At 43.1% G+C, this 26,342-nt stretch overlaps 1 protein-coding gene and 1 pseudogene across 1 annotated transcript in view; one reads left to right on the plus strand and one right to left on the minus strand.

The window, feature by feature from the left end:
* FAXC (failed axon connections homolog, metaxin like GST domain containing) overlaps nt 1-26,029 on the plus strand; it is a 54,328-nt gene extending 28,299 nt beyond the window's left edge. Inside the window, exons 5-6 of the mRNA XM_032484413.1 lie at nt 15,342-15,472; nt 23,453-26,029. Of these exons, the coding sequence (XP_032340304.1) occupies nt 15,342-15,472; nt 23,453-23,737 (416 nt within the window). The 3' untranslated portion in view covers nt 23,738-26,029. The remainder of the gene's footprint in view (nt 1-15,341; nt 15,473-23,452) is intronic.
* Nucleotides 7,133-9,104, minus strand: LOC102511439 (annotated as a pseudogene).
* Nucleotides 26,030-26,342: the final 313 nt, after the last annotated feature.

A 26,342-nucleotide genomic window follows, 5' to 3' on the forward strand; every position in this document is an offset into this window, starting at 1 on the left:
GTTTGGGAGAGAGAATCATACGGGGCGAGAGTAACATAAATACAGTTTCAGCGCTGAGGCTCAGCTGGGCACTGCTGGTGGGCAATAAATATCTGCTGGATGAAGGAAGGAAGGAAGGAAGGGATGAATGTCAGGACACGTTTAGCATACAGCCAGTGCGGCACTCCAGGATGTGTGCATCTGAGAGTACTTTCTGAGCAAAAAATTGAAGTTTGTGAATGCTTTTAAGAGGTAGGGTCAGAAGTAACGATGGGATCTCTAGGTGGAAAACTGCAATTTCCTATCAGAGAGGGTGGGAGAGTGTGCTTGTAATAACTAGAATGTGGACGGAAAGCTAATACCTTTGACTGAGGGCTGTATGAGTCTGACTGTACCGGCGACCACACACGCATTCAGCTCTTTGTGAGGGGCTGGGAGCAGTCGGCTAGAACTGCCACCTGAGAGAGATATTGTCGTAACATTTATAATAGCAACACTTCTGAGACGTGCCCCACTGGAGACAGACCAGGTGCAAGGAGCGCATTTTTGCAGGGGAGACTGACCTGGTGGAGCGGGCTATGGAAGGCTTCTTTGAGGGGATGACACTTCAGCTGGGCTCTGAAGATGAGCTGGAGTCAGGCATGCGCGTGTGTGGGGAAGAGGAGCCGGGCGTGGCAGGGAGGAGATGAGTGTGGAACGGAGAAGGAACATGACACGCGAAGGCTCTGAGCAGAAGAGCAGCTGGGAGCCTTCAAGGAGCAGAATGATGGCCAGTGGGTCTGGAAATCGTGTGGGCGTAAGAGGTGTGGCATGAAGTGGAGGTCGGCAGGATCACATAGGCCTTCCCTGTCACCCAGTAGCTGGGGCGTGGTTCTAAGAGTAGTGGAAGTCATTGGAGGGGAGGTGGTGGGACCTTACGGAAACTCAGTGTGCTGGGGGGACCAAGGGGGCACTTGGGGGTACAGTGAGGAGGCTGCTGAAATCTGGGAAAGGTAAGATGGCATTTTGGACTATGCCATGGCCATGGAGTTGGGCATAAAACTTAGCGATTTTATATGTGTGTGGTGCGGGGAAGGGGTGGTGGTGGAGAGGGCAGGGGTGAGGAATAACCACGTTTTGGACATGAAAATTTAGTCAGCCAAGTAGCCATTCCCGGAGCTGGAGAGAAGGGGTGGGGGGATCGTGAACTTCAGCTGTGGATGTGCCGAGTCTGAGAGCCCGTGAGACAGATGCCTGAGTGGAGAGGAAGCATATGAAAAAGGCAGTGTTTTGAGTCAGTTCAGAAAAGATAAATTAATTCAGTAAAATGGTGTTGGGACAGCTGGCTAGCCATCTGGAATAAAATAAGTACAATCCTGACTTTATGTCATATACCTGAATAGATTCCGAATAGATTAAGCACTTTAGTGTAAAACGTAAAACCATAAAGGGGCCAGGATAAAATATGGGAAACTTTTATATAATCTTAACTTGGGAATATTTTTCTAATCCTGGCACCAAAGGGAGAAACTATAAAAAGAAAAGATGAGTCAGTAGATTACATGAGAAAAAGGAGACAAACCTCCTGTAAGTCAAAAACCACCATAAATAGTGTTAAAATTGAAATGGTAAGTTGGAAAATGTTTGCGACATGTGACAATACAATTAATGTTACTAAATTTATGAAGAAGAACTACTACAAATCAGTGAGAAAAGTGAGTACCCGAAGGAGAAAATTGGGCAAGAGACACAAAAAGGTAATTTGCAAAAATAGTACAAATAATAAATAATGCGTGAAAAATGTTCATCTCCCTTGGTAATCAAAGTTAAAAAATGAGGCACCACTCTGTCAATCAAATTGGCAAAGTTTTTCTTTTAAAAATACAATGTGAAGTATTGGCAGGGGTGTGGAGGAGGCACTGACCTCTGTTGGTAGGAATAAAAACGAATGATTTCTGAAGTTGAGCTTCACAGTTTCAAAGTAATAAAATTTTACATATTTACAGTCGGCCCTCTGTATCCCCATGGGTTCCACATCTGCAATTCAACGAGCAGGGGTCTGTGTACTTACTACATTTAGGATCCATGGCTCAGTGGATCTGTGGTTGGTTGAATCTGTGGATGCAGAACTAGTGGATATGGTGGGCTGACTCAGGGGCTTGAGCATGCGTGGATTTTGGTATCCTGGAACTGATATCCTGAGGGATGACTGTATTTACTAAATAATTAAGCCTTTTGGATTTTTTCCCAAGAAAAATATGACAAATATTTTTGTCTGTAAAGAGGCTTATAATACTGAAACATTGAAATCTTACATAGTTGGCCCTTCGTATCTGCTGGTTTCACATCATTGTATTCAGTGGACTGCAGATGTATGTATACAGTGTATTTGTTGAAAAAAAAACCCACGTATAAGTGGACCCATGGCAGTTCAAACCTGTATTGTTCAAGGGTCAACTGTACTGTGTTTTCTTGACTTGCTGGACTTACTAATTGGATGGACGGTCTCTTGATTTCTTCAGACCGTTGGAGACAGTCTCATGATATGCATGTGCAAGATGGCTGGTCGCTGTTAGTAGCAGAATGTATGGATCTTTTTGAATTAATTCTTATTTTGTGGTTGGCTTTATTCTTTTGATAACTATGTAAGTTTGAAAAGCTAAAGCTCTAAACACTCTTAGAAACAATGAACAATACATGTACGTAAATTTAAAAAATATGTGCAGTATATTGTGTATATGTAGTTACATGCAGTACATTGTATATGTGCAGTCAAGTTGTAATAATTCTGCTTAATAAAACTGAAAACTGAAAAAAAAAAAAAAAGAACATGGCCAAACCAGAGGTTATCCAGAGAAGGGTGGTTAGGAAGGTGGTTCATCTCCAATTGATTTCATGTGAGGGGTTTGAGGAACCTGGGCTTGGATAGTCTGGACAAGCGAAGCTGTAAGGGTCATCTACGGGCTTTTTTCAGGTATTGAAAGTGGATAGTGAGTTAGGTGTTGCTGAAGGTGATGGGCACATTGGGGCAGAGGAGAGGAGGACAGAGAGGGGGTTGGGGCTGTGTGGCAAAATGACAACAGATGGAAGGTCTGGGGAGACAGCACTTTAAAGCAGACCCGTCTAGTGTTGAGAGGGCTTGTCTGGTGGTCGGAGCTGCCGCTGTTTGGAATCACCCCAAGGTGAGGGTGGTGACCACCATCAGGACAGCTGAGGAGTCTTTTTACAGGCAGTACACTGTTTAACCAGAAGTGGTCCCTAGGGGTCCTTACAGTTCTGATGGTTTTATGATTTTATATTCATTCTCCAAAGAGTGGAGACGGTTTTCCAAGTTACAAAATAAGGCAGAGGCCAAGGTGGAGATTGGCTTACTTGAGTTCCGGTGGATCTCTTGGTCCGTGATTTATGTTTGGGCTGCCGCTCATGACTTCAGAAGGCACGGTGCTTTAAATGACCTGCGTTCACTCAACGTCTTCTGTTATTAAAACTACTTTTTTAAACAAGTGATTGATTTCCAATAAACCTCTCTTCTAATTTTCCACTTCTTTTAAAGTGATTTTTACACAAAAGCTTTTGAACTGTAGCAAAATTGTTTTTGCTTTTAAGAGAGCTTGGAAATGGGCTAGTTTAATACTTCTTACCCTGTTGAATTACATCATGCAGACAGAGCACTGCACTCACATGAGGCCTGAGGCCTAGGCTGGGAGCCTCCCGGAACCCTGCGGCCACACACCAGGCCTCGCGGTGAAGGTGGCGGGGGAAGGTCTTTAGAACTGGGCAGGAGAGAAGGATGAGAAATAGTAGGTTGTGTCTGTGTACATGTTAGCACGTTTAGGATACGCTGAGTGGCTGAACAGAGGGCAGAGGAGGAGAATAAAGATGTGGATGTAATTATACCTGTTAATCTAGCTAGAAAGATAAAACCCACAGATAAATAAGAAAATAATAGACAGTAAAAGGAATGTTCTGGAACCTCAGAGCGGCATTTCCTAATGCAGGTTCTAAGCCCTTAACAGGTTCAGGGGCTTGTCTAGAACAGTGGTTCTCTGCCCTGGGTGCTCATAAGCCCAGGGCTGGGAGAGATGTTTTTAAAACTCAGGGGGTGGTTCGGATATGTTTGTCATCTAACACAGGGCAGACGGAAGAGCTGGAGTGGTGCTGGAAGGGGGACCAGGAGGGTAAAGAGCCGTGGAAGGGGCAGCGTGAGGGGACTGTGCTTTGGGTTGGGTGACCCTGGTTGGGCCTGTCTGCATGGCCTTTAACCCAGCCCTGCCTTCTTTCCATGACGCAAACCTATTATGCAGACTGCAGGCGTTTTTGGGTGGGTAAATTTTAGATGTTATTTTTAACAGCATCTTGAAGATGCTGTAGTCTTACAACACCCCGGAGGGCTGGTTATTTCACAGATGAAAAAGCCAAATGAGGGCCAGAGAGGCTCGGGAACTGGGTGCTTTATTAAAATCATCTGCAAGGATAGTAATAATTTGACCTGGAAACCATAGATTTTATTTTTTACCTGTATTGATTGAGTTCCCATGAGAGTGTAATCTTTTCACAAGCTCACACTGGAGTCCAATATTTACTAACTGAAATGGAAGTGATATACTCGGAAAGATTTTTACATATTATTCAATAACTCTAAATTGCTTGCAGCTGCTAATGGAGAGGACCATTAGATCAGATACTTAGAGAGCAGAAACTCTTTTCTTCATGCATCTTATCCATTCCAGACTTCCAGAGGGAAGAGGGAGCCATGGATGGCCTGGGGACTTGGCTATCTTAAATAGCCAGGAATTGGTGAGGCTACGCCCTGCTCATATTACAGTGTTTGCAATCCCATTCCTGGGTATATATCTGGATGAGGCTCCAATTTGAAAAGATACATGCACCCTAATGTTCACAGCAGCACTGTTTACAATAGCCAAGACATGGAAGCAGCCTAACTATCCATCCACAGATGACTGGATAAAGAAGTTATAGTATATTTATACAATGGAATACTACTCAGCCATAAAAAGGATAAAATAATGTCAAATAATGAATGGACCTGGAGATTATCATACTAAATAAAGTAAACCAGAAAGAGAAAGAAAAATACCATATGATATCACTTACATATGGAATCTAAAAAAAAAAAAAGACACAAATGAACTTATTTACAAAACAGAGACAGCCTCACAGACATAAAAAAAGAAACTTAACGGTTACCAGGGTTAAAGGAAACAGGAAGGGATAAATCAAGAGTTGGGGATTTGCAGATACAAACTACTATATAAAAAATAAACACCAAGTGTTCCTACTGTAGAGCACAGGGAACTATATTCAGTACCTTGTAGTAGACTATAATGAAAAATAACATGAAAAGGAGTATATACATATGTATAACTGAATCATTATGCTGTCCACCAGAAACAGAACACTGTAAATCAACTATACTTCAGTTAAAAAAAATCCAAAAAAAGTGTTTGCATCCTTATGGGGATTAGGCAGTTGCAGCCAAGACTTGTGGTTCATTTCTTTTCCAGTTTCATTGTTGCTATCTTGATTGGTAAAAATATGTTGATTATTCATAAAAACAAAAAAAAATTACTTTTAGCAGATTAAAATTCAATGCTAATCCGTGCTGAGTTCTTCGAAATCTTTGTGGCTTATTTAGTAACACACATTGGTTGATGTAATTCTGACAGAAGCAGTCTGGTCTCTGCTTTATCCTGGGGGCAGTCTAGCTGTTTCTTCCCTGAGAAAAGTTTAAATTTCCAGGGTTCCAATTCCTGAATGATTATAATAAAAGAATAAAAAATAAAAGTATTCACAGGATAGTGGCATGTAGACAGCAGATGTTTACATCTTACCTGGGAGTGTGTGTTAGGGATACGCACAGAACGAGAAGGCGCCAGGCTCTCCTGGTGTCGCCCGGTGTGGGAGTTCTCCCCATCTATGTCATCAGGACGGGGAAATTTCCCCTCTACCCCACTTGAGTTCTTGTGGCTGGACTGTACACAGGACAGAGTAACAAGAGGAAAAGAAACAAATTTTAATTTGTGAAGTGGAGGTCTCAGTAATGGTAGTCTAAGAAGTGGCCAAAGCAGGGAGCTTTTATGTGTATTTTTCCTTTCCATTTTTTTTTTGTATACATATTATTATTGAAGTATATAGTTAGTTTACAGTGTGTCAGTTTCTGGTGTACAGAATAATGCTTCAGTCATACATGAGCATACGTATATTCATTTTTACATTCTTTTTCACCATAAGTTACTACAGGATATTGAATATAGTTCCCTGTGCTATACAGTATGAATTTGTTGTTTATCTATTTTATGTATAGTAGTTAGTATCTGCAAATCTCGAACTCCCAATTTATCCTTTCCCACTCCCTTCCTCCCCCTTTAAACATAAGTTTGTTTTCTATGTCTATGAGTCTGTTTCTGTTTTGTAAATATATATATTTTTTTAAAACAAAGAGTACATTTGTGAGGAATTGACAGGACAAGGAAACATAAGCTTTGGGTGCTCAATCAGTGAAGAATGGAAACAGAGTTTGGGCTTGGGGTAGTAAATTAAAGAAGTAACAGGTTTGTTTATACAGGCTTCTTGGCCCCAGTTCCCCGTCTCTGGTGATGAGGGTGTCCTTCTGCCTCTGGATGCAGGGAGCGCACCTTCTCATTTATTTCATTTATTTATTTTGGCAGGGGAGGTAATTATTTTTATTTATTTTCAGAGGAGGTATTGGGGATTGAACCCAGGACCTCGTGCATGCTAAGCATACGTTCTACCGCTTGAGCTATAGCTATCCCCTCCCCCCTTATTTCTTTACAGCCTTCTTCTACTTGCCATATAAGTCTTTCCTGTCTCAAAAAATAGCACTCCAGTTTTGTCCTCTCTCTTGCTTTCCCTCCACAAAGGAGCTTATTTGCAGTGAGCAGTTCTGTTCACTTCTCTTCCATTTAAGTCATGAGCCACTGCATCCTGACACCTGGTCCCCATCCCGCCCTGCCCCCAAATTGTTCTTAAAAGGGTAAATAACACCCTGCCTTATCAGCAGGTCTGTTTAAAAGCCTTATTTTTAATAGATAAACAACAAGATCCTCCCGTATAGCGCAGGGAACTATATTCAGTACCTTGTAATAGCCTATAATGAAAAAGCGTATGAAAAGAAACATATATGTATAACTGAGTCACCATGCTGTACACCAGAAATTAACATATCATTGTAAACTGACTACTTCATTAAAAAAAAGCCTTGTTTTAATTTTGGTCTTTCATTTATTTTTTCAAGAGCCAAGTTCTAATGTATTCATTTCTTGCATTTGAAGTCGTCCTTGACGATACCCTTGGCCTGACTGAGACTCTGCCAGAGTCCTCGACCAGCACACGACTACAACCACCGCTTTACCTGGTTTTCCCTCTCTGTCGATATTACACAAGGCCTACCCATTCCCCGAGTTTCTCCTTGTCATTGACTTTAATTGGCTTGATTTGGTGTCAGCACAAAGGGCCTCCCCCAACTGGACATACAGAGGCCCATGGCAGTTGGATGCAGGCACACAAAGGTGAGCATGGTGATGCCCTAAGGCTCGGGCAGCTGTGTGAGTTCCACGTGCTGGCCCAGCAGTGGGTGAGGGTGGTCCTCAGTCCCTCCCAGGAAGCAGTGATAATGTCCATGACCCCTCCAGCTGCAGGTCCATGCCTTCCTTGGCTGTGGCAGTGGGTCACAGGTGGAGCCAAGTCTTGAGTGCACCCGCCAAGCCTTGAGATTACCGCAGCCTGTGAGAGCCCCTGGGCCAGAGGCACCCAGCTAAGGCTGCCAGATTCTTGACTCACAAACGCACCTACGGATCTCCAATCCTATCAGTCCTGGTTGGAGCCTCTTTTAGCAGCTGCTGAGCTGAGAAGAGTACAGCCAGGCTGTCAAGAGGAAAGAGTGCTTATTCTGCTCTGGTGGGCGGCAGGCACCAAATTCCAGTTGCCTCCAGTTATGTAGATAAAGGGTTTTACATCTTTTAGGAGTAGAATCTTATCTTTTAGTCTCTTGAGAGACTATTATTACTACCCACTCTGATTTAAGCAGTGCTCTTGTCTTGGCTGTGAAGAAACCTGGGTCTATTCCAAGATTAAAGAGCTTGGCACACAGGCGGTTTCTGTCTCTGGATTCAGTGATCTTTGAGGAAGTAGTGTGCACTGGGGAGAGAGTTACGTGGGACATGCTTAACAATTTAGTGGTCAGGGTCCATGCGCAAGAGTGTTCAGTAGGGGAGTGATAAGGCCTCCTGCAGACCAGGAGCCAGAGACTTAGTCCTGCACCTGAAAAGAAGCATCACACAGAATTCCGAGGTGCTACCCAGCAAATGCGTGGGTGTATCACTGGAGAAGGTATCGGATTCCCATTTTTAAAGATGAAGTCACTAGCAGTTTGTATCATCCCAAAGGACCTGTGCCTGTTGAGTGAATCTGAGTGAGGCCTACCACTCTGGCCAGGTGCTAAATAGTTCTGGTGGTGTAAGATCTCCATCAGTTTTTGGTGATTGCTCACATGTTTGAAAGTGATGGAAGATCCTGGATTCTCACCAAGGTGAAACCTGGGGTCCATAATGAAGAGAAGTCCTCCAGGAATGTAGTGTTTGCTTGTCTGACCCTGGTGGCCAAACACAAAACCTGACATTAGAATCTACTGCTATTCAGCTTTCTTAAAAGAAGGATAGGTTTCTTATAGACAGATTTGAATTTATTATTATTATCTATTTTTTTCTTTTTAATGGAAGTACTGGGGATTGAACCCAGGATCTCATGCATGCTAAGCAGGCAGTCTACCACTGAGCTATAGCCTCCCCCAGGATTTAATTTAAATTTGAACATAACATTGTGTTTGGTCTGATATCTTGTTTCATTAACAAAACCATATTTGGGGGCTACCAGATAGTCTTCACTGAATAGACAGAACAGCTGATTGCCCAATACAGGGCAGCCAAGACAGAATTGAAACTAAGGGGAAAGCCTCTCTGGATGTAGTTTGAGTTGAGTTGAGCTCTATAATCTTTACCCTGAGAAGATGTACTTGGGAAAGTGAAACTCAGGAGACCCATGCAACTTTTATGCTCCTCAAAGCTCACTGTTTCAGCTGAATGTCTAGTTAGACTCAGAAGCAACATTATCGCAGAAACTCCAAGAAGAGAGGTAAGACAGCCAATCCTCAGAGAATTAGTGATGCTGCATCGTCGTTAGAGATGGTAGTTGTAGTTCTTGAAGACTTCCGGGAGCTCTTGTTTAATTATATTAAATTATAATAACAAGTGAGTCAGAGCAGGCACTTGCCTCCTTGTGAGAAATACTTTCCAAATCCAGATTTCCTGTGTGTGAAATTTTTCTATAACTGGTGCAAATCCTTCATCCAAATTTCCTAAAATTACAGTATGTACCCAAGAATCCTCTGAGTGTATGGAGTTCAGAAGGTGCTCAGAAACATTAATCAGAGGACAGAAGTGCAGAGGAGCAAGGGCAGTCCCATCCTTGGAGTGGGGAATGTCTGCGTATCCTCACGTCCTCCACAGGGAACTTTAAGAGCTGAGACATCAGCATAGAGAAGACTGGGAGGAAGAGGCAAAGTGATTGGGATGTTTGGTACTGGTGGTCATTGAAGGAAGGGTCAAGCTAAAAAAAAGTTCTTTCTTGTGTGTTCTTCCAGAGAATTTTATAGAAAATTGCAGGAGTATCTTGTTGCTTTCCAGAATGAAACCTGAGGAGAGATTAAATTTAGAGGCTTCTTCTGGGGTTTCCCCCCACCCACCTTTGTTTTTTCCCAGAATGTGAGCTGATTGATGCAACTCGTAGACATCAGAAAGTTGTTGAAGTTAACGATTTTAATTCTGGTATTTACTATAAGGACTTACCATGTATTAGGTAGCACCCCTCCCCCCCACAGTTGAAGGAATCACATATTCAGTGATTTTAGAGTATGCTGGGAATACGAGCAGGAGCTCCTTAAAGGATGTGGCCTGTCATATTGTTTCTGACAAAAGAGGGTTCTGATCAGGAGTATCAAAGAGGCTAGAACATCGACTTCCTGTAGCTTTGTCCTCTGGGAGAGTCACATGTAGAGAAGAGCTTAAAGGACTTGTTCCTTGGAGGTTGGCTGGTAAGATCGCTGTTACCTGTGCTGTCCTTGGGGAGAGCACTCAAAATCTCTGTTTCTCAATTTTCCTTAAAGTTTCAGTTAATTAAAAGTGAGAGAGGGACAATTAGAAATATGAGTGGTATCCACATGGACTTCACAGGAATCATCTGCTTGTGAATCCTATCAGTGCTCATAGGGAACTCTATGTAGGTGAAACACATAATTGCTCTTTATTTCATAGACTAACAGAAAACAAGTGCTAGAAAATACAGTTCTAGAGAGAAAGTGAAGAGAATAGTCAAAAACTTTTCAAGCACTCATTTTTCCATTAGTCATTTCTCTTCTACCACTTACAACAGTTGGAAATTTAGCTTTCTTGTTCTCTCCATTTGGCTGGAATCTTCAGGATTGGATTCTGGCCATTCGTCTCAGCCTCTGGGCTGACTGAGTTCTCCCTAGACAGCTGTGCGGCTTTGCCCTCATGTCTGCCCTCCCCCATCTCCCAGCCTTCGCCTTAGTCAGTCCTAGTGGGGGTGAGGGTCCTGGCTGACGTGCTCAGTCTTCTTCCACATGCTTCCACCTTTGTTGCGTCCTGGTGCCTCCTGGTCAGCCCCGTGTGTGGCTGCCCATGACAGACGTGGAAGGCAATGTGAGAAGGGCCAGAGGTCAGGCTTGGAGGTTAGAATCATCAGCCTCGAGTTCATGGGGCCACCACTTGAGGTTCTGAACAAGTCTAGGGGACAAGAGCAAATATCCTTCTGGGCCCCAGACCATTTTTGTTATTCATGACTTAGTACTCCCCACTCAATTTCTGGTCATCTTTGGGTGCCCCAATGGTTCCTCCATCTGCAATATGATCTTCCTCACAGAGAGAGCTGCTCGAACTGCCCAGGAAAGGTAGGGTCAGATTCTAGAAACCCCCAGGACCAGCTGTCATCCCCCAGCCCTCGGGGGCCACCTCCCGCCCCTGCTGTGGGCTCTCCCTCCCAGATCTATGCGCTCCTCCCTCTGGCTGCCGGCTCACTGCTGGTGCATTTCCCCCCTGGTCTCTGCTCCCTGATGGCCTCTTGAAGATCCAGCCATGGAGGTCTGTGAAGCCACCCCGGGCGCCGGGAGTTACCCTGCCACCGTCAGGGTGTGGGCTCACCCTCACAAGTCAGGAGGACTCTGCAGCCTCAGGGAGGTGTTCCGTGGTTTTGGAAGCTGGCCTCTGGTGGACCAGCCTTCAGGGAGTCTGATGTACCCCGGATCCCTCACCTCCCAGCGTTTCTGGTATTTTCAGTTTCTGTTTGCTCTCACTGATGGCAACATGGTCCACACGCCCAGCCTGGGAGTCGGGGAGTTACAGGTGCTCAGATATCCCTCAGCTGATTTTGTCCTATCCCTGCAGAGGCCAGTGGAGTGGTCCACCTACTGAAGAAGCTTGAGTTGCCCCATCACCCAAGCCCGATCCTTCAGTGCCCTTCAAAAGTGCCCTTAGTGTTTTATTTTCGCTAAAACCCTCTGGCGGTGAGATCTGGGCCCACTTGGTGAAACCTGGGGGCAGTTGCCGACTTGAGATTTTGGCTTGGCCTCTTCAACTCTAAGCAGAGTCTAATCTGAATTTGGGCTCTCTCCTAGAAATACTTCCTGCCAAGCTCTAAAGGCCACAGCTGGAACAATTTGAGCAACAAAAGAAATAATGAGCATACTGGATTATAGGCCACAGAATACAATAAATATTGACAAGTGCGTACTCACATAAATAAATAATCGAGGGCATCAGGGAGTGGGGGATGAAGGAATGGTCGTATTTGAATCAATACATGTAGAAGGAATGAGATAAATAGAAAGTCCTGATGAGGCAGACACCACAGTAATAACTGTCTCAGGTAACGTCTACTAATGGATGCGAAAATCAGTAGGCCAGAGTGTGAGGAGGAACAGTATATTTATACAGTCTCAGAGTTTCTCTCCTAAGACTATTAACTGCAAAAGGAAAAATAGTAACGTTACAGTGAAGAAACCTCACAGACGCGACCTTCACCACGTGGTCAAGGTTAACACCACCAGTGAGAGGCCTGATGGACAGTGTGGACTCCCTGGTATGATGCTCTGAGAAGGGGTGTTAGTCAGGGGTCTCCAGAGAAACGGACCAATAGGAGATGTAGATATAGTTGTCTATATCCATTTCTCTTATATAATATATTTATATTGTCTCTGACAGTTTGGAGGCTGACAAGTCCCCAGGTCTGCAGGGTGAGTCAGCAAGCTGGAGACCCCAGAGGGCTGATGGTGCCGTTCCAGTCCCAAGGCTCAAGACCTGGGAAGAGCTGTTCCCATTTAAGTCTGAAGGCAGGAAAAAGCCCATGTCCTAGTTCTAAGGCAGTCAGGCATGAGGAATTCTTTCTTACTCCAAGGAGAATCAGCCCTTTTGTCCTACTAAGGTCGTCAACTAACTGGATGAGGCCACCCACATTACGGAGAGCAATCTGTGTTACTCAGTCGACTGCTTCAGTGTTAATCTCATCCAAAACACCCTCACAGAAACCCCCAGAATATTGTTTGATCAAAGAACTTAGCTCCCTGTGGCCCATTCAGGTGGACACATAAAATTAACCATCACAGAGGGGTCCCTAAACATGCATGGCTACTTGTTAAAAACCTTAGGCAAACCCAAGTTGATGGACATTTTACAAAATAACTGACCAGTATCCTTTAAAAGTGTCAAAGTTATGAAAGACAAGGAAAGACTAGGGAGACTCAGGAGACATGACAACGACGTGCATTGTGGGATCCTGGCTGCGATCCTGGAACAGGAAAGGACATTAGTTGAAAAACTAATAAAATTTGAATGAAGCCAATAGTGCAGTTACTTATATTAATGTTAATTTCTTAGTTGTAGTAAGTGTACTGTGGTTACGTAAGATTTCAACATTAGCAGAAGCTGGTTGAAGGGTATACAGAAACTGCTGGTGGGGAGGGTATAGCTCAGTGGTAGAGTGCATGCCTAGCATGCACGAGGTCATGGGTTCGATCCCCAGTACTTCTGTTAAATTAAAAAAAAAACCCTAATTACCTCCAAAACAGAAACTCTGCTATTTTTATAACTTTTCTATAAGTCTAAAATTAATTTAATTAAAAAAGTTGAAAAGGTTTCCTGCCATCGGGTACTCTGAGGACTTCTTAGTAACAGAAGATTTTTTATATTCTTTAAATCTATAGCTGTCGTGTATGTAAATACACATATAATTTTGTATTTACCAGTCAACATTTCCCACAAATGCTAAATTCCATCTATTTTTTTTTTTTGCAGGTACCTTTAAAAACCTTTAGACTTTTTTTTCTTCTTCTATACTCTGTATTCCTTCCTGACTGAAGCATCTTTTTGTAAATGTTCACAGCTCAACTCTTCTGCTGTTCCATGGGATCTTACCTCTGAGATGATGATCCTTGTAGCATATTGTGCAGAGCAGAGGGCATCCAGCTGGGACGCGGGAGACCTGGGTGTCCAGCATTTTTAGTCTGATTCTGTTAATAAGTAATCTCAGTGTCCTTCCAGTTTTAACATTCTGGGCCAAATGGCAAATTTGGGCTGAATGCTATATGTATTTGTTGATGTATTGATTGAAATAATTGTCTTTATTATTAATACTTTTTTCTTTTTATCGGAGTCTTATGTGCTGCTCTATTATTAGGTTTCCTAAGTTTTTTTAAAAAACTCATGTACATTTTTTCCTTCTGTCCCCTAAAGTCCTTGGATTCTACAGTAGACTTGACAGTGTAGTCTGGCATCTCCCTTAGACTCTTTCCTTTTAGCAATTTAAGGAAATCAAGATTCTGGTGGGGTGGGGCCAGGAAGCCACTGTAGCTCCCTTTTATCTTGTTTTCTTCTCTCTGAAACTGGGTCCTATGTGGAAAAGTGAAATTTGAACACAGGGCTGTCTGAACTGGAAGCTTCCGTTGCAGTGCTGGAAAGATGGATAGAATATACCAGATGGGGCCAAGGGAGCATATGTCGGTTTGGGGGCAGGGAAAGGGGTGGGGCACAGCATGAGCAGAGGTGTAGCAGGGGAAGCATGAAGTGTGCTGGGGAGAGGGGTGTTCCAGATCTGCTGGGGTAAGGAAGGACGAGGGAGAAAGCTGGAACAGGGGCAGGCGCAGAGGGTGAGGAGCCTTGGATTCCAGGTTGAGTTTGGACTATATTTCCTAGCCCACTTCATAACCCACTGAAGGTCTTTGGGGGAGGGAGTGCTGTGATGAAAACAGCTCCCAAGAGATTGAAGTTCAGTGGGATATGGACTGGAGAAACAGAGAGGCTCTCATCACAGCCACTGGTGTTTGATGACTTACCCAGAGGCTTTCTGTGTGTTGTCATTTCATCCTCACAGTAGCCCTAAGAAATACACTTAATGTCATCCCCACTTTCTGGATGGGAAAACTGAGGCTTTGAGAGGTTGGGTAATGACCAGGCTTCCATAGTGAGTAACAGTGGTGCCAGGACATGAGGCAGGGTGGGTCCAGTTCCACCCGCGCTGCCTCTACCCCACAGCGCCTGACAGTAGCCCGGGGACAGCCTGGCGCACGTCAGTAGGTCAGCTGTGGTACGTCCAGGTGATGGGGCCTGCATAAGGTCAGCTGTGGTGAAACAGGGCGATGCGAGTGGCACTGTGAAACAGCCTCCTGTGGGAGCCTGACCCCAGGGCTGGGCCTGCAATTTTAAAGCTTCACGTTTGTTTCCTGCGGAAGCTGGTGCTCAGTGGGGAGAGCCTTGCCAAGACCATGGCGACATCACGGAAGACCTTGCCTACAAACTTCCTAGTGGCTTAGGCTTCTTGTTTTTCCTGAGGAAATGTATTAATTTAATAAAGTAAATGCTGAGGCCGGGTGTGCTTGGCTTGGGTTACTATCGGGATGGTTTAAGCAAACTTCCGGGTGTTTTTGCACATTTCAAGCCGTAATTACTAGAGCTGGAAAGGTGTCTCTGGAGGTCAGTGGGTGATCCATTCTCCCTTTTTTCCATGAATCCCCTCCCCCATCTGCATATCTTGGTATGTTCCCAGTTACTTCTCCGCTTTCCTGTTGCATGGGTTGATATATCACAGAATTGTTTAATTCGTTTTACTTTTGTTTCTAGTTTTTTTTTCTTAAGTATAAGAGGGTGCATGCATTTTGGTTTTGCAAAGCTTCTGATGCACAGTTAAGTAAGCATATAATAGGGGTGGTTCGAATGCCGCTGTGACCTTGTGGGGCAGCGAGGGCCAGCCCAGTGACCTCTCTGCTCTCTCCGCTGCAGGTGATAAGAAGTACATGATGGGGCCCAAGCTTTCCACTCTTGACGCAACTGTCTTTGGACACTTGGCACAGGCAATGTGGACCTTACCTGGGACCAGACCTGAGCGGCTGATAAAAGGCAAGCCGTACGAAGCTCTTCAGGTTTGGGGAGTTGCGGGGTGGGGCGGGGGGCTGAGGGTAGGAGCAGCAAGATGGAGAATTCTAGGCCAGTGCCTGTGAGCTTGGCTGTGCTTTCTGGAGACACCAGGCTGTGTGTCCGGGGCCAGGGTTGGTTTCTGTGCTCAGGACATGGAGAAGTGGAGGACAGACTGGCCTCTCACCAGCCACCTTGCTCAGACTGTGTTCTTAGCAAAGCTGACACGAACCCTGCTGCGTTCCACACGAGGGATTTTCTTCCAGCTCCTTATGTAGCGGACTTATCGCTGAAATGAGGCTTGAATTCCTTCTCGTCCCTTGTTTTGTTGGCCTTCCCGAATTTCCTTTGGGCAGTGGTGAGACTTGGTTGGAATGAATCGAGTACTGATTGAAGAAGGTCTACTAGAACTAGTGCTAAGTGGGGCGAGGGAGAGGATGGGCTTACGTTTAATTTCCTAAATGATCAACATGGAGATGTTCCTTGTCTTGTGATGTGTTGGAAGTTATCTAATGGAATATGTTATCATATTAGTGATGTTTATAGCACTGAAAATAGTTTTCCTTTATTTTAAATCAGATTTTCCATGTTGGTCTAAAAGACATTGATTCCTTTCAGCTCATTAGGGCTGTTTTGTATTTACTCTCACTTGCTGTCACTCCCTGCTCTCTCCTTCCATGTTCCTACCACACCACCTTGCACACCTGTGAGTGCACACACTCACCTGCACTCACTTCTGTACGTAGACGCCCTGTACACACTCACTTGTACACATACACTTCCACTTCCACCCAAGTACACACCCACACGCAGACACGCTGCAGTGGACCCTTGAACAACATGGGTGTGAACTGCATGGGTCACTTACACTTGGATACTTTTCAGTAGTAATTACTCTATTGCTACACGGTCCGTGGTTGGTTGAATCCATGAATGTGGAGGAACCGTGGATACAGGGGGCCAACTCTAAGTTACATGCGAATTAACTCCCACGTTGTTCGAGGGTTAACTGTATTGAGGTCATCTGGGATTTAGCCAGAAGGATTTAGGTATCCACTATCAGTAGAAATCTCAGATTCTACAGAATCTCTTCTCGCAGAAATGAAGCATCTTTGGGTCCATTTATTTATGACTTGACTCTTTCCTCTATCACTTCCTGGAGGGACTTGAGGCATTTAGTGTTCTTTGTAGAGAAATGATCAGTCTTTTTGGAGGATTGATTTTGAGTCCCACCTGGAGACATACACATTAGCGGGAATCTGACACCATCATCTGCAGGGGACTTTCGGCATGTCGTTGCGTGTGCTTTGATTCTTAAAACAAACTGGCAGCTTCCCCGTGGGGACTGGAGGAGCACGAATCATTCAAGTCCTCAGAGAGTCTCTAAAGCTCACTTCCAAACCTTTTGATCGGAGCTGCTAATGCAGACAAACTGCTAATTTGGACTCAACTTCTTTCTCTGCCAGTGTTCTTTCTGTGGTGGAGCCTTTCCCAAGAAGTAACAAGAGGCAGGAGACACGGAAACAAACAACCAAGAGCCTGGATAACTTAGGACTGGCTCACAGCCAGGAGTGCGAGTGGCTTGGATCTGGCAGTTTTCCGCCTTAGCTTTGGAACAGCCAGGGCACTGTTGTCCTTACACCTGTGTGACTGTGTGAGTGTGTGTGCATGAATATTAGCTTTTTGTTCCTAGATACCTAGTCACACAGGCTACTCCAGGAACCATCAAGAACAGTGAAAAATTTTCCTTAATTTAGATGAGTAGGAGGGTGGACTTTGGATATTCAGCAGTTCTTAAAATATACATAATAAGTGTTTGTAGATGAGGTAAAATATTATTTCCTTATTAGAGAAAAATTAGAAAAGTTAAAAAAATTAACTTGTGACCCCCTCACCCACAGAGAACTTCTGTTAATGTGGTGGAATATTTCCTCGTCTTTTATCAAGTACATGTATGTATGTATTTTTAAAAATTGCTTATCATGATGCTGATACAATTACAATCTGCAGTTTTTAATTAGCTATGCATTATGGCCATTTCCCTTGTCATTAAATATTCTTCAAAACAATGTATTTAGTAGTTGTATAATATCCTATCCTGTGGCTACACTGTAATTTGTATGATTAATCTTTCTCTGGACTTACGGGTTATTTCAAATAATGTTTACTAATATTCTTTAGTGAGTAGTGTATGAATATGTATTTCTGCTTATCTCTGGTTATTTCCTTCAGCTAACTTTCTAGTTGGGGAATTACTGTCTCAAAGGGTATAAGCCTTGGTCTGTAGCTAAATTGCTTTCTAGAAAGACTATAGCGGTTTATAGTCTTGTGAGCAGTGTGTGAAAACACCTCAAATTTTGTTCCTCAGTTAGGATTGGATATTATTCCTTTTGAAAATTTCCCCATTTTTACAGTAAAAACGCATCTCAGTTTTATTATCAACAGTTTTTTTAATTGAGGGATAATTGATATACAGTTTTATATTCGTTTCAGGTGTACAACATAGTGATTTGATGTCTGTTTGCATTTTGAAATGAGCATAATAAGTCCAGTTACCGTCTGTCATCATACAAAGTTACTACAACATCACCGACTGTATTCCCCATGGGGCACATTACATCCCCGTGACCTAGTCACTTTATAACTGGAAGTTTGTACCTCTTGACCCCCACATCCATTTTGTCTACTCCCCAGCCACCCTCCCCTCTGGCAACCACCAGTCTGTTCTCTGTATCTGTGAGTCGGCTTGTTTTGTTTATTTGTTTTTAGGTTCTGCATATAAGTGAAATCTTACAATATTTGTCTTTTGCTGTCTGACTTATTTCACTTAGCATAATACCCTCAAGGGCCATCCATGTGGCTACAAATGGCAAGATTTCATTCTTTTTCATGAACGACCAATGTTCCATAGTATTGTAACTGCCACATCTTCTTTATTCGTCTATCAGTGGACACTTAGGTGGCTTCTGTGTCCTGGCTGTTATGCTGCAGTGGACATAGGGGTGTGGGTATCTTCTTGAATTAGTGTTTTCCTCTTCTTCAGTAAGGAGTGGACTTCACTTCACGGAGTGGACCTGCTGAATCATATGGTAGTTTTATTTTTAATTTCTTGAGGAACCTCCGTACCTGTTTTCCATAGTGGCTGCACCAGTTTACACTCTCACCAACAGTGCACGAGGGTTCCCTTTCCTCCACGTCTCCACCAACATTTATTTCCTGTCTTTCCCAGAAGCCCTGTTCACGTGGAGTCACATTTGATACTTTGATCAGAGTATCCTTATTAGAGAGTGGCATGTGGGTTTGGGCGCTCTTCCAAACAGATGTGGAGAACTGGAAAGCCTAGAAAAGTGAAAATAAAGCAACAAAAGGGAAAAGCTTCTGCCTCACAGCTGCTTGCCCTGGAGAGCCATATCAAACCAGAACCTGACCTATTTTTCTAAATTTGTAAGAAACATAACCTTCTGTGTTTTAAGACAAACCCTGTTCAGCGACTCTTTCTACCAACAGTTACTTATTGTACTTGATGTCTTTTTTGTTTATTATTTGATAGATTAAGAGGTGGAAAAAAAGTGCTGGCTGTCCTTGAAAAACATGCAAGTATACCCCCACCTCCTTACTTTGACTGTTCTCCATCCGGAAATGTTTAGGAAGAGGTTGGAGGAATTCGAGTCTCAGAAAAGGGCTGGCTCGAAAGACCTTGCTGGCCTCTGTAGTTTGAGATCCGTGAATGAGCTTCAAGGAGACGATGGAGTGGGGGTGTCCTCATTACAGCATTCAGGTTTGCTAAGAACTTTTCTGAAGAGGAAGTGTTCGGCGCCCTCACTGCCTTTGTGACACAGTGTTAACGGGAGCAACCAAGGGCATAGCGAGCACCTAGAACAGGTCTGGAACAGGGAGGTACCAAGTAAGTCCCTGGAGATCAAATGAAGTGTCTGGGGGCGCCTGCCCCCTGCTTCCCAGACACTGGCTGGCGGAGGACCCTGGGGCTGGCAGTCGTATGGGGAGAAGCTGGCAAGCTCTTGCCTCACTCTGATTTATGCCATGACTGGCAGCTGGGAGATCCTGAGTCCCGGGTTCCAGGTCTGATTGACTATGTTTTCAATGTCAAATTGTACAGGATGCTTTTGACTGTTAGAGGAGCTGGAGTGATACAGGAAAATAAAATGAGTCACTTTTTTCAGAGAGCAGTGAGGAGTAATTCCACCTGAGAAACTCTAAGAGAAAAGCTCTTTATTCTGTGTGGGAGTGTCCTTGGGGTAGGGGGCCGTTTGACTTTCTGATAAATATCCCCTCAAGTTGTCTGAGAATATCACTAATCACTCATTAATTATTTTACTAATTTATTTCATTGGATTTTTAAATTAAAAAAGTAATACATGATTGTCACAATAAGTTGAATTAAACAGGTATATTTTAAAAGATTTATTATTTTTTCCTCAGTCTGTGTCCCATATCATTCCCATGGAAAACAAGTATTAAGGATTTGGCGTGGACCCATCTGTGCCTTTTTTTTTCATATACATATTTACATACATGTATATAGCTGTTTTAGTTTGTTTTTTTTTAAACTAAACAGTGGAGTTACATTATACACATTTCCATATAAGTTGTTTTTTCCAATTAATAGAATATTATCTTTTTAACAGCTGCATAATATTCTATAGAATTGATATACCAGAATTGATTCAATCAATCCCTTTTGATGAACTGTTTCCATCTTTCATTTCTTTTTATTGGCACAGTGCTGCATTTGACATCCATATGCATAGATCTTTACATGCTGCTGCTTTTATTTTAGTAGACTAGAATACTGAAAGTGGAGTCCTGAGCCAACAGATATGTGCATTTAAAATTTCAATAGATAACATCAGATTACTTTCATAAAAAGCTTATAGCAATTTCTACTTCCACCAGCTCTGTAGTACAATGCCTGACCCTCCACAGTGGATGGTATCAGCCTTTAATTCTTACAAGCCTGATGACATTATTTGATTGTTGAGTACACTTTGGAAAAAATGCAGTTTTAAAAAATTATTTTACAAAGTTTACATCTTCAGTATAGGCATTTGTGTTAACGTGGTGTGTCACACACACACACACACACATTACACACAACTTGTTTCTACTGCCAACTGTTTTCATTCCTTTTGGCTGGTAGCATGTTGAATGGGTCAGCTGATGGAGGATCTAGACATAGGAAGGGACTGGCAAAGCCAGATAGAGGTAGAACTCAACCATAAATTTTCAATCTTTGTTTTACTCTTTTTATCAGGGGCAAGATATGAGGATGGGCATGTGAGTTCCTAGCCCTTGCTTATCAAAGCAAACCCTTTCTTGACTGCATTATAGAGCAATCACTTCTTCATGACAACCCATTATCTTTGAGCAGCAGCACCTGTCCCCTCATAATTCTTGAGACTCCAGAATGAATTCCAGAAAAATACTCTGTGACAGGTAGTGTGAAGGTATTAATTCCCAGGCCAGGCTGTCAGTGCATCAGTCGAGAGGCAGAAGAGAGCCATGGTGAAGGGCATGGAGTCTGGAGACAGCTTGTGTTTGAATCCTGGCTCTGCCCCTATCTGGCTTTGTGACCTTAGGCGAGTTAATTAACCTCTCTGTTGCTTCAGCTTTCCTATTACAGATAGGAAATAATACAATAATACTTTCTGCCTCATAGGATTGTTGCCAGGACTAAGGAGTGAGAGTTAATATGAATTCAAGAATAAATAAAGCACTTCAAATAGTGTCTGGTATACAGTAAGGCCAATACACATGTTTGCTATTATTATTAATTTTTATTATCACACACTGAATGGTTACTAATCATACAGACATGAAGGCGGCAGCTCTCCTGGAAGAAAGGTGAAGAAATAGTGTGTAGAGAGGATGACCACAAAAGAAGTGGATACAGTCATATATCGTGTAGATCCACGGATGTCGTGAATAGATTCTGACCTTCTGGGATTGGACTTGATCTGAGGCAAACAGGGTTGTCCCAGGGCCTGCTGTGAAGTGACCATAATTCATCTTTGATGTTTCCCGCCCCCAGTGGCCCCTTGCTGCTGCTTCCACATCTTTATCTAATTCTTGGTTACCAGCAATACCTGGTGAGGTGCCTCGTAACTGCTTCCCTGAGGGAGAGAGTAAGTGGCAGTTTTGCACGCCTCTGTATGCGTCTGCCCAGAAGGAGCAACGACACTGGCTTCTCAGCTTGTGGCTCCTGAGTGTGGACAGAAAATCTTCGTGTTGAGGGCAGTCAGAATGGACTCTTACACCGTGTGAGTTGAACTGTTTTGCTCTGAGAAGACTGAGAACGGTGACTTGGAACCAAGACAAGTCCGCTGGTTTACAGGACCCGTGAAGCAGGGGGATTTGCCTTATTATGTTTTGTAGGGAATGTGTTTATGTAAGCAGAACAGCCATCAAGTTTTGAAAAATTTTAGTGGGAAAATGTTTATAATGTGCCAGGAGGTAGTAGGTAATGATAATAATAACAATAAGTAAATAGAAAAAAATATTGAAAGAAATTACACCGAGATGTTAATTGTGTTTCCTTGGCTTGGGGAGATTATAGTGTAGGTGCCATTGTTTTTTTCTGCGTGTATATATGTTTATACCATTTCTAATTATACCAATTACAATTTCTTGTAATTTTCCAAAATGAGTATATATTACTTTCTTTGACAGAAGGTAAAATAAAGTAGTTACAGACTATTACCAATAGAGCTATTACTATAGAAGCAGCCTAAATGGCTGTGATAGGGGATTGTGAAAACCAAATGAAACTATGGCACATCTGTGTAATGAAATACTCTGCAATTATCAAGGTGGTCATAGAGTGAAGTTCGAAGGTTTTCACTATGTTATTAAGTGGAAGAAGCAGTATAGGAAACATAATATATAGTAAGTGCAATGCAGCAAATGTAAGAATATGTAAATGTATGTATGAATATATACATTTCTGGAAGAATATAAGTGAAAATTATTATGGCAAATGGGATTATTGATAATTCTTTAATTTTTTGCTTATCTGTGTTTTTTAATTCTCTGCAATAAAACTATGGGTTACCTACATAATAAGTGAATGTTTATATAACTTTAAAAAAATCCAAAGACTATTCTTAGGGCAATAAAGTCCTATAAGAGATAGTGACAAATTGTATTCTTATGAGCAATGTTGCCATCTAGTGGATCAAAAGCGAAAAACTCACTCTCTTTCTTCATCTTCCGTTTGGAATTAGGAAATGAAAGCTAAATACTGTGTCATGTTTCAGACGAATGCCTGGACAGTTTTAGCAACTGAACGAAAGTGTTCCTTTTATTTATAGGAAAAAGAAGTATCCCAGTGACCAAGCGAGAACCCAATCGTGGGTGCAGCCTGTTTAATTTTATTTAAAATAAAAAAACACATGTTTTACTAAGTGTGTTTTCAGGCAGACTCTTCCGTAAAGACAATTATGATTTATCCACTTTATGGATTATTCAGGGGAAAATTTCCATCCTAACCTAATTTTTTCCAACTACTTGGCATAGTAACCAGCCCATAATGATGCCACAAATATTTGTGGAATGAATGATCACTTCTGGCTGACTTAATCCAACTAACAGTTGGTATATTTTCATGGACTATAAATTTATTTAAATGTGAACCCATTGAAGCACTAGTTCTCTTGATATGCAAACATAAAATAATAAAATGCTTCACAAAGTGAAATGATGGTGGTTTAGCTGCCATTTCTTGTCACCGTAGGACTTGCTCCTGAAACGTCATTCAGCCCACTCACTGAATTTAACTTTTCCCACTCACCTTTCTTCTTCTGGGTATGAAAATCTAAACGTTTTGACAGTGCCTCTGTGGAAAAACATGGTTAATGTGTTCCTTACTCCCATTCTTCTAAACTTCCCAGAAAGCCAGGTGGCTGGTAGATTGTTGCCTTGGGGAACTAACCCTCACTTTCCCTACCACCCTGCAGGTGAAGCTGATCAATCTTGCCATGTACTGTGAGCGGATAAGGAGGAAATTCTGGCCCGAGTGGCATCACGATGATGACAACACCATCTATGAGTCCGAGGAGAGCAGCGAAGGCAGCAAAACGCACACGCCCCTGCTGGATTTCAGCTTTTACTCAAGGACAGAGACCTTTGAAGATGAGGGAGCAGAGAACAGTTTTTCCAGAACCCCAGACACAGATTTCACGGGACACTCGCTCTTTGATTCTGACGTGGACATGGATGACTACACGGACCATGAACAGTGCAAGTGATGTTCAGCCTCACTGACCCTCTTCTGTTGGAGCTGCCACTCTCTGGGGTCGGTCCCGTTTCCCAGGTAGAAATCCATCCGAGCTGGGAGGAGATCTCTGTGCTTGGCACGGTTCTCACAAGCTAACTGGACTAGAGCAGCCTTATTTCTTTTTTTGTACAAACAGAACACAGAACCATTTCGATGACTCCATTTAAAACAAACAGGCAAAAAAAAAAAAAAAGTCAGCATGGTTCCTGAAATCCATTTTTGTTTTCATTAGAAAACTAACATTGTGTGGTGGAGCAGGTGCAAGGAGAGGTTGTCCACAGATCGTGTGTACGCTGATCCTCTTCAGCCCGAGGCCTCACTTGCGAGGTGGATTCTTGAACATCTTTCATCCAGCAGGGTTCGAAGTCATGAGAGATGCCGTCAGAAGAAATGGAGGAGATGGATGTTCTCTGGGGGCTGCTTGTATTTCACGTGTGCATATTGTATGGTGATATATAAGTCAAATAAAATCCATAGATATTCAGTGAACACCTACTATGTGCAAAAGCACTTGCTAGGTGCTAATCAGTATCAGTTTTATTCTAAGCCCTGCCAGTGACGAGCTGTGTGATTTCGGGCAAGTCCCTTAATTCTTGTGTGCCTCATTTCCCCCACCTGTAAAGTGGGGGTGACAGTAGTCTCCACCTACCTACCTCACAGGGGTGTTGTGAGGATTCATGTGGTAGCATTTGGCGCTTTAAACCTCTCGGAAGAGGTGTGACATAAACACATTTTATTCTTTAATGTGCTTCATGCGTGTGAGGATTGGAGGGCCGAGGAATTCCACATGCAGGCAACAGCAGCCACGGCCGAGCGGATGAAACACACACCGAGGCACAGTGAGGACTCTGTCTCCAGCCTCTTTGCAGTCTTGCTTGAATAGAAATCTTTTGTTGAAAGAACCCTGGAAATATTTTTATGGATCATCAACAGCTGCAAACGGTCTTCAGTTCTCCTGTATATTTGCAGAGAAGTCTTTCTTTCTTTCTTTGCCTGAACGCACAATGGGACCTTGTCCTCTGTTGGCCCCGGAGTGTTAAGTTGACTATGTTTTATTTACTTGAAGGAAATAAAGCTCAGGAATAGGATGGGTTTAACAGAGGTGACAGGGAAAGTGTTTCGACGGACTTTTGCCAGCAGAAGCTTGCCAACTTGTAATGTCTTTTTTGAAAACAAACCTTGCAAGGTGTATTGACAAGATGAAGTAGGAAGAGGATCATGTGTTTCGTATCAGAGCACTTTGGGCGGTGTAGCCTCTATGCAGTTTTATTAATGCAACTTTTCTGGTGTTCTCAGCCATTGTCCAGCGAGGGGAAGGCAACGCTGAGGAAAATCTTAACATTTCTTAAGGATTCCCCTCCCCTCCCCTCCCTGGACCTCCTCTGCCTCCCTGTAGTACCCCTGAACTTTTGGGGTGCCTTATGGACGAAGGCACACTATCTCTGAAGATACAGTTTTGGTTGACTTTGAAGATCTTCCAGTGAAGTATGGGGCGAAGACCCTGGGGTGATGGCTGTGGATTTGGGCTTCTGACCCCAGCTGGCTGGGTAAGGGTTATTCCTTGTGGGGTTAAAGAGGAACTCCTTAAAAGACAGCAACTTCTTCTGAGAAGTTCATGTACTTTACTTGGAAAAGACTCTCTTTGAATTTAATTCTGGCAAAAACAATCCTAAAATTCTATGGATTCACAAAGAGATAAAGGGGGAGCATTTTTGAGGCTAGTTACTGTGAAGCAACTGGGAAGGGCATCTGTAACTGGGAAGAAATACTGAAATAACCCAAGCTAGACATTGTTATTCCACAGAAAACTCAGTGGTTAATATCTTATTGACACCCTTCATTTTTGAGCGGACTTTTTGATGCCTCCTGAGAATGTGTTGGCGAGAATGGATAAGCCTGTTCTGTTTCCAGCATCATTTGGGACTGTTCACCTCTTCTCTCTCCAGCAAGTGTGTTCCAAGGCCAGCTGGTGGTAGTTCTGTTAAGACTAGGGCAACTCCTAGCCTGAAAATGTGAATGTGATGGACAGGTAGACTGTGGACCTATCTCCACGAAGACTGAGTTGCCCTTTCCCCACCATCAGCTGGATAGAGTTGTGTTTGAAATTTTGTCTATAATTTGTTCTTCCTGTATAGCACCAAGAGTGATGTATCTTTATGCCAAGGATAATTAAGTTATGAGTATGTAGAGCCACATATATTTTTTACTGTGTGTTCCTTGGAGGGCAAGTCCAACAACATTAAAAGTGAAGTTGTAAAACCTCTCCGTGTACCTCCCACAGAGGCCTGAATTGCCACCTGGAGTCCTGGATGCTGCCTGGCCGCTCTTGACTGGGTACCCGGCATTTTGTTGGTGTAACTTGATTTGGAACCCTAGAACATACACAGGTTTTACTTTCCCAAACTGGGTTATGGAAGCAAAATGACCAAGATAAAAACCCACTGTGGTGTGGGTGACTTACACAGTCTTGATTGGGAGGGCTTTAATTTTATGTGCTTCATTCTTAAGCTGCCCAGATTTGAAGTGTTCACAGGTGCTACTTCTGAGAGAAATAACCAGAAATTAGGGGATATTTT

Source organism: Camelus ferus, chromosome 8 (genome assembly GCF_009834535.1).
Source record: "Camelus ferus isolate YT-003-E chromosome 8, BCGSAC_Cfer_1.0, whole genome shotgun sequence".
Lineage (NCBI taxonomy): Eukaryota > Metazoa > Chordata > Mammalia > Artiodactyla > Camelidae > Camelus > Camelus ferus.